This window comes from Rhagoletis zephyria, unplaced genomic scaffold (genome assembly GCF_001687245.7).
Source record: "Rhagoletis zephyria isolate East Lansing unplaced genomic scaffold, Rhagoletis_zephyria_1.1 Rzeph_scaffold_00104, whole genome shotgun sequence".
NCBI classification, from domain to species: Eukaryota; Metazoa; Arthropoda; class Insecta; order Diptera; family Tephritidae; genus Rhagoletis; species Rhagoletis zephyria.
Genome location: NW_016157188.1, coordinates 502,129 through 514,093, shown reverse-complemented (window position 1 = coordinate 514,093; position 11,965 = coordinate 502,129). Strand labels below are relative to the sequence as shown.

The following is an 11,965-nucleotide window of genomic DNA, read 5'->3' as shown; positions in this document are numbered from 1 at the left end:
ACTAATGCATGAAAATCCTAACCTCAAAAAAATCACCCGTTATGTACGAGTAGAAACAAATATTTATTAATTTTTTTCTTTTATTAAATATAATTTTCCGATTTTATTGTTTTAATTTCATTTAATTTTTAGGAACTTATATTTTTTTCTTCTTTAATTAATTTTCTTTTAATTTTTAGATTTAATTGTTTCGAAAAGAAGAAGATATTTTTTAAGTTTCATATAATTTTCAGGAACTAATTTTTTTCTCTTTTGATTTTTACGTTATACTGTTTTAAAAATAAAAAAAAATATCTCTTTTTATTTTAATTTTCTTTGAACTTTTAGATTTTATTGTTTTAAAAAGAAAAGTATTTTTTTAATTTAATTTAATTTTTGGGAACAAATTCATTTCCTTTGTTGATTTTTAGGCTATCTACATACAAATTCTATTTTAGAAATAAAAATGTTTTTTTTTTAATTTTATTTGACTTTTTGGAGCTTATTATATTAATTTTTTTTCTTTTTCAAATTAGTTTTTGGATTTTATTGTTTTAAAAGAAACATTTTTTTTTTTGTACGAGTAGGTACAAATATTCTATTCATATAAAATTGTCTGTCACTAGTGGAAGCGACTATTTCCTGCTGGGTCTGGATGGATTATTGTAAGGAAAGCAATAAAGGCAAAGCAAACATTGCGGAAGTGCGTTTGTATGCGTAAACCTAAGAGTATATTGAATCGGGTTAGGCTTATCAAATTCTAGTGGAGAAGGCAGCACTGAGAACTCATGCAATTGTGCGTGAAAGCAATTTTTAAAGCATTAAAAATTTTCAACATTTTCAAATGAAGTCAGACAAAAAATTAAATTAGAATTGAAATTTAAAAGCACTAACAAAGAGGGCTTTACTTACCAGATGACCTCTATAGATAATTACGAAGAAAAAAAATACAATTTTTATTACTTTCAATAGAAAAATAAGAATAATTCAAATTCAAAATTCTGTACAACAGCATTCATGAAATCCAGCCTTATACATATACACAATCCCTGCAACCATGGAACATTTTGCAAAAATTTTGCTTCCTCAGCAAGTTTTCACTACCTTTGCCCGTGTGAAAAAATATACATTCGCACACATTTTAAAGATGCACATATATGCTTACCCACAACAAAAGTTTCTCAAATCCAGTATGTACATCGGTATCTGATGACAGTCTGGCATTTAACTAATGTACTACAAAACAGAGCAAAGCTGACCGTTGCACATGCGCATCAGTGAACAGGTTGGCGGGAAATTTGATGCGCTTGTGGCAAGGGCTCACAGACAAAAGCATTTTGTTACTCTTTCGACGCGCACGTTAACGCTTTCGTTGGACTTTTGCTCAGCAAGCATTTATTTTACTTTCATTCGTGTTTTTGTTTTTTTTTTTCTTAAACAGAATCCTTCATGAGTATCATCTGCTTGACGCGTTGGTATAAAAAAAATAATAATAAAAAGAGAAAAGAACTAAAGAATGCGCATCGCATTAAAAAAAAAGGTCAACAAAAACAATCTCGCACACAACAACAAACTGGCCCAATTTTTATGCTCCAACTATACAGGTTGTGTAGCCCCATACATACATATGTATGTATGTATTTGTGGCTGAAGGTATTGTAATGCGTTTTTTCCTTGTGCAGCCGCGCATACTCGACATTCTTATGCGACTTATTGATGTGCGCTTTTTTCTGTTGGGGCTGATGTCATGAAACGCGCCAACACGGCTGCTTGTTTTTCTTCCATAACTGTCTGCCCCTCTGCATACCTTGAATAAATATCTGCCTTTAGTGGTCTTCTTTTTTGTTGTTGTTGTAAGTTCGTCAGCTCATCGCGTGCGTGATTGTGCATTTCAAATGAACGCCTCGATTGTCAAAAAAAAAAAAAAAAACATTTTTTCTTCATGGATTTTTTTTTCTACATTCTACTGGCCATTCTTTGTCTGTTTTGTTGCCACCGCCTGACTTATGTTTTATGTATGTATATATGTATTTTTTCCTTGCATCAACTTACCTGTCCAAAATCGATGGTCAGATTAACTTCATTGTATTTCATGCCACGAGACAGTGGCGGGCTCTGCCACCATGCTTCCGTGCCGTCGATGGCATATTCAGCTGCATGATTCTTTTCTGGTATATTGGGATCACAATAGTCGCAAACCTGTAATTTTAAAATGATATAAAATTTTTAATTATATTTTGTAGAGGTGTTTAATATAAAAATAAAGAAAGTAGGCACATATATGTATATATGTAGTAGTAATTTTATACACATGTAGCACTAAATTCTATTCTGAATATTACTACAGTCTCGGTAGTTAAAATTTGGAAAGAAATTTGTATTTGCAACCATTTATGGAACCTGGGATCCAATGGGGTCTGACTTCTGATAACATACAAATTTCTTTTATGATTGGTTAAAATTGGTCTAAAAGGCTTTTTCAGAGATATTAATACTGAATGGAACAAAAATTAGAAAGCTCAAAGTAATTCACTTATTGGGTGGATCAAAAAGTCCTTGCTCATGTTTTGTATACCGTTTATTTATAGAAAGGATCGAAAATAAATCAATGAAATATTCTTCGTTTCATTTAATGATCCTATGTCATCTTTCGGTCATCTAACAATTTGACCAATCGGAGAAAGACCTCTTTATCGGACCTATTGATCGCCATATCTCAGTTCAACGTTATTCCACGCAAGGAGGTTTGCGGAGAACGTGACAACTGGAAGCTGGACGACGCAAATTCAGGCGGATATGCTGATTGTGGCTAAATCTCGCTAGAGTGAATTGATTAAGGCGTACGAACATGGCTGTTCCCAAGTTGTAGGAATTTTACGGACTACGGTACTATAAGGAATGTTGAGCTTTGTTCTCAAATCTGCTCTGTGCCGTATGACATGTCCTTTATTATTACATTTTCTACAACAAATACAATATTCCTAGAGCAAAAATAAATAAAAATAATTTTTTTTTTTTATTGTTATGTAGTTTTCATTCGGGATTCCTAGTATCTTATTTTTCGGTATATTTCGGAAAGTATTGAGGATTTTTCTAGATTGTTTTTAATTGTTTCGAATTAGTTATTAGTCCTTTTTTCCTTTTCGAAATTTTTTGGAAAACTTTTTTTTAGAATTTCTGAAAACTTTTGAGATCTTTTCATATTTTCTCAGGATTTTCGGGATTTTTTGCATTTTATTTTTTAGACACCGATAATAAAATTATTTTGTGACTTAGCGGGATTTTCTTGGGATCTCGCAAAACCTTTTTGGAAATTTTCGAATATTCCCAGGCATTTTATTGGCTTGTTAGGAATTATTAATTGTTCTTCCATTACGGGATCCCACCTTCTAAAATTTCGCGACCTTTTTATAGATTTTACGAGACTTTTTTGGATTTTGGCAGGACTTTTCGGAATACTTGGTGCTTTTTGGAGTTCTTTCAGGATTTTCGAGATTTATTCAAAACTTTTTAATAAATGTTTGCTTTTTTTTAGGCGTTGATAATAAAATGAGATGCTTCATAATTTTCGGGACTTTTATGGGTTTTTCTTGCTTTACTTTTCGATATTTTTACCGAAAGTTTTTGGATTTTTCGAGACCGCTTTTCATTCCATTTCGATATTCTTTCTGTTTTATGTACTTTTCGAAATTTTTTCGGGCACTTTTAGGAGTTTTTGAAAGTTTTCTTGATATTTTCGGGATACTTCGTGTTTTTTCGGGATTTAGTTTTATTTTTTTCGGCCATTTTTTTGGAAAGTTTAAGGATTCTTCGTGTCTTACTTTTTAGAATTTTTTCTGAAATTTTGGCAGATTGCGAGATTTTCTTGAATGCTTTCAAATTAGCAGTAATTTGTTTTCCTTTCGGGATTCTTCATGTGTTAATTTTTGGTACTTTTTTGGGAAACCTTTGGGATTTTTCATAATTTACGTGACTTTTTGGGGTACTTCAAGATATCTTTGGGGATTTTTTGTGGAATTTTGTGGTTTTTCGAAACTTGTCTGGATTTTACCGTTGCTTCTCGGCTTGTGCCAGGATTTTTCGGTAATCTTTGCTGGATTTTTGGGCGGGTTTCAAGACTTTTCACGATTTTTCTTGAACTTTCAGCTACAAAAATACATTAAAATCTTTGGTTTGCCTTTTTCGATGAAGAGTTATCAATACAGTTCTGTAAATAGAACCTTTTTCCACTTCTACAGCACGTTTAAAATATTTTTTATTTTCCCTATACATATACATCTGTATGTATACCCACATTTACTCAATGTTTATAATGAAATTTTCCAGCCATGTACATACATGCATTTATTATATATGTACAAGATACACACCATTTTCTATTTTAAAACCAAAAAATACTCTGGAAATTATCTTTAAGTCAAACACATGTTGCTAATGTGTGCGCCTCATTTTTTACTTTTTGTTTGTACCTACTTAAATACACATGGGGCTTATACATATGTACACACATAAGTAGACACTAAATGCCTTAGACAAACAAAACTCAAAATAAAATTTGCTCAACCAGTTAGATTAGCATCAACTTCATTAAAAAAATTTAGAAATAAAAAAAGATATACAAACACAAATGTGCGCATCTAGATAAACAAAAAGTTGTACATTTAAGAATGTATGTATATACATACATTTTTAGGTATACAAATATACCTGCACATAAGGCTAGTATTAACTCATTGCTTTAAGTCTAAAATGATTTTACACTTTTTATTTCCAAACGTTCTACGAAAAATATACAAAAAGTAGCAAGTAATTTTTTTTTATGGGCACAAGTCGGCACGATAAGGCTTCATATGTATATACATATGTATGTGCTTCCGGTTCAAAAATATCGCGCACACACACACACTCTTGCCCATACCATCACACTCATCCAAGAGTACACAAATCAATCAGTTTTTATACCCTGGTTTCTTTCTCTTACCTGTCCCTGAATAACCGAATAATCGACGTGATCATTCTCCGTATTAGCGCCCACCAATTTACAATACAATTCCGGTCCATCAGTACCCACACCACATGTGGCCGATGCATAGACCTTACGTCCTGTAGCCAAATTGAAGTATGGTGGTGTTAGTTCGGCCAACACTAGGCTGCCGCAGCAAGCGAAGAGTAGAGCACAGGAAAGTGCCACACCCACGCTGCCACCGCCGCCGCTACGCCACCATTGTGGCAATGCCATATTTTCACTGAATTTTCGTTCGTTTTGCTTATGAATGAGCTTATCCTTCCGGCTGAAGCTGAAGCGAAGGAACTTCACACACACACACACGCCCACGCTCTTAAGCGTATATCCTTTAATATCAGCACTAATCCACTTGATTTCCTTTTCTCTATAAATCTTTTTTTTTCAATTTCACTTTTCAGACATTTTTCTTCCAGCACTTTTTTCTTCACTTTTCACTTTTCACTTTTCTTATTGGAGCCCATCCATTTATCCAACCGTCTGGATGGCCCTTCCGCGAGCAACTGAATTCAAATTTTTCAAATCTTTTCCTTCTGACTTCGGCACAGAGTGTCGATCGATGAGACGATGAGATGTTGATCGCACTGTGAGCATGAAAATGTATTTATATGTGCACACATATTTGTGGTTTGTATGTACTACATATGTATATATGTATTTGTAATGACTTTGTGCGAGCGGCTTTCGCTTATCTGCAATCTCAGCTGTTTATTATACTGCAGTGGCGACGGACAGCACGCATTATTGGTGCAACACACAACATACGGCCGGTTGGATGGGCGCAAAGGCTAAAAGTCAAGTTGGTATTTGTTGCATAAAAAATTATGTTACTGATAAGAGTTAGTTGCTTCGATGAGTGTTTAAACGTAAGTACATACTTCATTTTATGTTGCACTTCTTGAAGAGTGTGTAATGAATTTGCTTATGTGCGTACGCGTGTATGTAAGAATGTAGAAGTTATTAATCTTTGTGTTTGTATATAGTTACATGCGAGTAGTGAAATGTGTTTACAGATAAGCGACTACTTTTTTAAAGCAACGACTTTTAGTTAACTTTTTAATTTTATTGTCTTGAGGAAGGATTATTTTTTACTTTTTGTTATTTTTCAGGGCAAAAATAAGAGCAGAAAATTTGCAGAGAATAATCTTTAATATTTGCTTTTCGTGTGTTTGGCATTTATGAAATGTAAAGTAAAGATTTAAAATGATTTTTAGACTTGAAAGGAAAATTATTAAAAAATCCTGAAATATACAAAAAAATTCGCATACCAGTTAAAAGGAGCGCTAAAACAAAAATTTTGTAGAAAGTTACGATTCCAGGTTATTTAGTAAGCTAATCACTCTACCAAAGACAATTTTAAGACACGTAGTAGAGACTGGCGCCCATTGCATTTTGCGAGCGAATTAGCTCCATTGTCTTCGAACGTAACCGCACATACATACATGGACGGAAACCTCACGATCAAAAGAAGTCACTCTCTTTCGCCCCTGAAACCATTGGGTTTTTTAAGACATTAACGCTTGATCTTGTGTCTTGGTGCGTTCGCTGTCATCTTAACTTGAATGTTAATAAATGTTCTCACTCTTTCTTTAGGATAAAGCAAATTCCCATCTCTACGTGCTATCATATCTCTGGGGTTTCACTCAAATATGTTAGTGAGGTTAAGGACTTTTGGGTATGTTAGATTAGGTTAAGAGGGCGTGTGTGGAATAATCCTTACTTTCACTCGGAGACAGAATTGTCCATTGTGAATGCCTTCTTTTAGTGAGTGTCAGGAGGAGACACGTACCTATATCGAAAGAGTATTTTTAAGTCATTATTTAACTGAACCAATTACTATCCCTGATGAAACCGAGGAGATCCAACAGTTCCACCTCTGCTACTTCGCCTAGACTGTTGAAAAAGCGTGAACAAGTACTTGATTCGCTTCGTCTGTAGATCTGGACATCGATGCAGATAGTGGTAAATTGACTCTTCCTCATCCTCATCCTGGCAGCCTCCGCAGAGAGTACTCCTTGGTATTCGCCCCCGTTGGAACATTGGTGCCAGTAAGGACTATTACTGCAGATCGATTAGAGTGTCAGTATATCCCCTATCACTTCGCTACTCAGCCGCGGCCATTATAATCTTATGGTCTCACAGTCTTCTCGTTTGTTCCACAAGTCATTCGTCACGGCCACCCTGTACTCATTAATTTTCCTAACGTGATCACTAAAGGGTGGTAGTACGGAGCTACTCGCTTCTTCTATTGGCATCTCTGAGCAGCATCTAGCCATCTTATCAGCCGACTCGATTCCCTTCAATATTGATATGTCCGCGAACCCAGCATAGAGTGACGTTAATACGGCTCAGTGACGCCAGCGTGGTGCGACATCTCCATATAATTCCCGATTTCACTATTCTAGATCATATTGCCTTCAGCTTCAGCCACGCAATGTAATTGTTTCGAAATCATACGCTATGTTGGATTCTATCCGGCGTCACAGCTCTGCGTACCCGGACCCGTATACAATGAAGTTGCTATACACTTCTCTAGTAAGATCTAGGCTTGAGTATGCCTGTTTTATTTGGAGACCACTTATTTCCTCGCATATAAGCCGAAAAGAATGAATTCAAAAAATTTCATCAAATCTGCTTATCGCTGACTGAAATTTAGTAAACCTATACCACCATACGAATCTCGATGTTAGATTTTGTCTTTAAAGCCCCTATATCACAGGTTTGCTTTTCTCGCTTGCTCTTTCGTTGCAAATCTTTTGAACAGCTCCGCCGATTGCGCTACCCTCTTAGAAAAAGTAGCGTTCATTGTCGCTTTTCGGAACCTACGCCGTGTTTAGTTGTTCTACGTGGAATTTTCTTAGTATAATTATTCTAAATTTTCTCCTCTCTCAAGAGCCCTCATAGAGTTAAATAATGTTCCCAACCATGATCCATCACTATCCCATGCAACAGTTCGTACCCTCTTATTTAACTACTTTACTACTCTCTCTCTAAGTAAACTCGTTCAGTAGTCAGTAAAAATATATTGTTCAGTTCACTAATATTTTATAAATATAAATAAATAAATAAGAAATGCTTGAAAAGAACTTGGCTTCATTAGCATCAGCGTAGCCAGAATGAAATTTAGGGGGGGCTCGACCCTATTAAGCTGGTATTTCAGGGTACTATTTTATATATATATAAAGAAAATTTGAAAGTTACCCTACCCTACCTGGCTACGTCCATGTTCACTAGGATTTGCGATGGGTATCATGGTTTCCCAGTATAAGCAGATGCGTTTAAAGATGAAAATCTGAAAAATTTAGTTCCATTCGGAATGCTCAGTGTACGCTTATCGCTTTATGTATGTATGTACATACATTTGTACATATATACCGCATATCCAAAGTCGCAACTTTAATGATTATAATATTTTCTGCCATTTATGCCTCAGCGATGGTTATTTACGTTTACATATGAATGTTTGTACTCAGTGCATGTGTATGTATAACTTGTGCATGCACTAATCCAAAGATATATTCATATTATTAACACTTTTGCTTTGTTTACAATAACTCTCATTTGCTTTTTAGAAAATGCAAGCGTATAAAAATCGTGTCGATTTGACTCTCTCGCACACATGCTCAAGCTATTTCTGATTCTCTTTGTACTTCTTCTGGCCATTCATAATAAACTCTGAGCCGGCCGGCCGGTGTGGTATGGAACGAATTGGAATGGCATAAAGCAAAACAAAAATAAAGTAATTTAGAAATAAATATAACCAACTTTTTTTGTTGTGATATACAATTACACATAAATTATTCTCGAACTACTTTTTTGCTAGACTAATTATTAATTTTTATGTACCTACGAATTCTTGCTTTGTTTGTTTTTTTTTTTTCTTTTGGATTTGCGTTGTTTCTTACTTGCATTTAATTTTAATGAATTCCACATAAAAACATGGACCAATTAATATTCGTTATAGCTTTGGGGCTCGACTCCATTAAGCCAGCATTTAAGGGTACCATTTTTCATATATACATATGTATATGGAAATCTTGGAAGTGTCAACCTGGCTACGCCCATGCGTACAACAATCAATAACCAAACCAATAGTAAAAACAAATGCTACTCGCTATGCTTTACCAAGAGGTTTTTGTAAGTGTGTGGTCAATTTTCTTATCCAAAAGATTTTCGTGAATGCAACAAAGGGTTTTTCACTCAAACGATCTGGCAACACTATGCACGACTAACAGAATTAAGAGAAAATATTTAAATTACCAAGCATACATTTAGGCGTTTGTTATTTATTTTTCACTCAACGCATTTAATTCCAATTTATCGAAGTGAATTTATTTTATTTAATTTCTTAGTAATTTCCAGTTGTCTTTAGCCAACTTCTTTCAATGTTAATTTTATGTAATTTTACATATTGTAGAAATTTTGTTCAGCAGTTTTAACAATCTAGTATTTGAAAGCAGAGGAAAGAGAAGCAATGGAAAAGGTTATTAAATTTTTGTTGTATTGTGTACATTTATTAAGAGGCTTACATGCACATAGTTACGAAGATCTTCAGAACACAAGCAAATTTGGAAAAACTTATTTCAAAAAACTTTCTTTGCTTTATATAAATTGCCTAACAGGCTAACATAATACCCGCGCAATTTCTTTCAAACATTTCTCTCGCACATAAGCATGTACATTAGGGCGATTTTTTTGCGACTATTTTTTTTCACTCCTACCTCAAAATTTTGTGGAAAATACCTAAAAAAAAGCTCCCTGAAAATTTGAACCCTTAATATTAACATTAAGTACTCGCCCAAGGCGTGCAAAGATTTCCCATAAAATATACGTAAACTTTGAGTTTTTTTTTTCTTAAAAAGTCTACAGCTCAGAGGTATTTTATGGTATAATCTTGGTCAATGGTAGGTTTTCTTCAGAATTGAATGCTCTACAAAAGTATCCATTGCGATGTAATCCTAGCTGCTTCCAGCGAGGTTGTACGGATCACTATTCCCAATTTTTTCATTAAATTCTTTTTTTCTTGCCCCTATCTCGAAAATAACAAGAACTACAGAAAAAGTGTAAATGACGAATTTGTAGGAATTTCAATTTTCTACAAAAAAGTTTCAGAACACAAAATCGCTAACATCAATATTTCTTGAGATATTGGGCTTTCTATCGGTTTTGTGCTTGCCAGCCGAGGAGCGAACGCTGTTAGAAAAAACCTTTTCTAATTTAAATGTTGCTCGGACAAGGGATCGATCCTAACCATTCAGCGACAACGCACAATGATCAAGCGAAGCGATGAAAAAAAACCTTTACTCAGAAGCCCTGGTAGAAACTAACTTTTTTAATTTGTCCTTTGGTGCACTGTTGGAAACAAAAGACTTTGGCTACAAACCTTTAACTCATTTAATGGTGTATTACATTTTTGTTTGTTGTGAGTGGTTTTTATTAGTTTGAACTACGATTGAAGCCATATTTAAGCTCTGAAGTTTTTTTATTGCATCATATACATATTTTAATAGGAGAAAAAATCCGAAAAAAATATTACTACGCTCCTACTTTTTTTAAACTGCGACAGAGCGCTTCTGAGCAACTTCGTAACAAAATTCTTCATGTACCCGAATGTTCCCGCTATGTTTGGTCCTAAAATTGGCTCCATTCAAATTGGACGCTCTAAAGAAACACAGTGCTAGATATTTAACTTACATCGAAAGACTTACCTACGCACTGGATGGTGGAGACCCTTACAGTTAGTTTTGTCATAACGAATTACAAATTAGTTATTTATCGACATCCCACAAAAAAGCTAACTAGAAGTTGGTTATTTTAATCAATTCATACATTTTTTCTGCAGGGTATTTATTTCTTACTATTTATTGTTTAACCTTCGTTTGCTTGTACTTAATATGGGGAATTACCCCTTCCAATTGTATTCTGCTTTTTGAAAAGGAATAAACTACAGTGAAGTTTTAATGGAAATGAACTACACAATATTTTGTTATTTCATTTTTTATTTTTTAGATTTTATTGTTTTAAAATTAAATTTTTAGAAACTTAATATATATATATATATATTTTTTTCTTTTATATTTAATTTTTTTCTTTCTTTTTTAATTTCTTCTTTACATTATATTGCTTTAAAAATGAAAATATTTTTTAATTTCATTTAGTTTTTAGAAACTTATTTAATGTAATTTAATTTTGTTTTAATTTTTCGATTTTATTGTTTAAAAAAAAAAAGTTATTTTGCAATTCTATCACTTCAAGCATTTCATACATTCAACATGGATTTTGCAAGGGCAAATCAACTTCTACAAATTTACTTGAATTAACATCCTATATCTCAAAAGCATTTAGTGAGAGCAAAACTGTTGATGTTATATATACTGATTTCAGTAAAGCATTTGACAAAGTGTGCCACTCGTTGCTCATCTATAAACTTGATCTTCTTGGTCTTCCACCTAATTTTCTACGTTGGATCTCTTCATACCTCTATGATAGATCACAAAGGGTATTGTTTAAAAATACTATCTCTGACGTCATTGATGTTACTTCAGGAGTCCCTCAGGGTAGCCACCTAGGCCCGATTCTGTTCTTGCTTTTTATAAACGATATTTCTACAGATATAAAATTCTCCAAAATTTTAATGTATGCAGATGATGTAAAGCTTTATAAATCGTACGTTTCAATTAAAGAAAGGTCTTTGCTACAATCAGACTTAAACAGCATGGCTTACTGGTGTAAAGTAAATCTTATGCCTCTAAATCTTAAGAAATGTAAAGTAATGTGCTTCTCGCGAAGAGCTGTTCTGCCAGTTTCTTATATAATAGGTAACCATAACCTGGAACAGGTATACAATTTTGTGGACCTTGGTATCACAATGGATCCTAAGCTTAATTTTAATCTTCACATTAATGTGACAGTCAACAAGGCTAAAGGTGTACTTGCATTTGTGAAACGATGGTCAAAAGAATT

The 11,965-nt window shown here is 33.8% G+C and overlaps 1 protein-coding gene across 1 annotated transcript in view; it reads right to left on the bottom strand.

Annotated features, from left to right (window-relative positions):
• Window positions 1–5,496, bottom strand: part of LOC108377025 (laminin subunit alpha) — a gene marked incomplete at its 3' end in the record, with an annotated part of 18,562 nt that extends 13,066 nt beyond the window's left edge. The window contains exons 1-2 of the mRNA XM_017633284.1: window positions 4,961–5,496; window positions 2,032–2,178 (exon numbers count right to left, since the gene is read on the bottom strand). Of these exons, the coding sequence (XP_017488773.1) occupies window positions 2,032–2,178; window positions 4,961–5,218 (405 nt within the window). The remainder of the gene's footprint in view (window positions 1–2,031; window positions 2,179–4,960) is intronic.
• Between the last annotated feature and the right edge of the window lie 6,469 nt (window positions 5,497–11,965).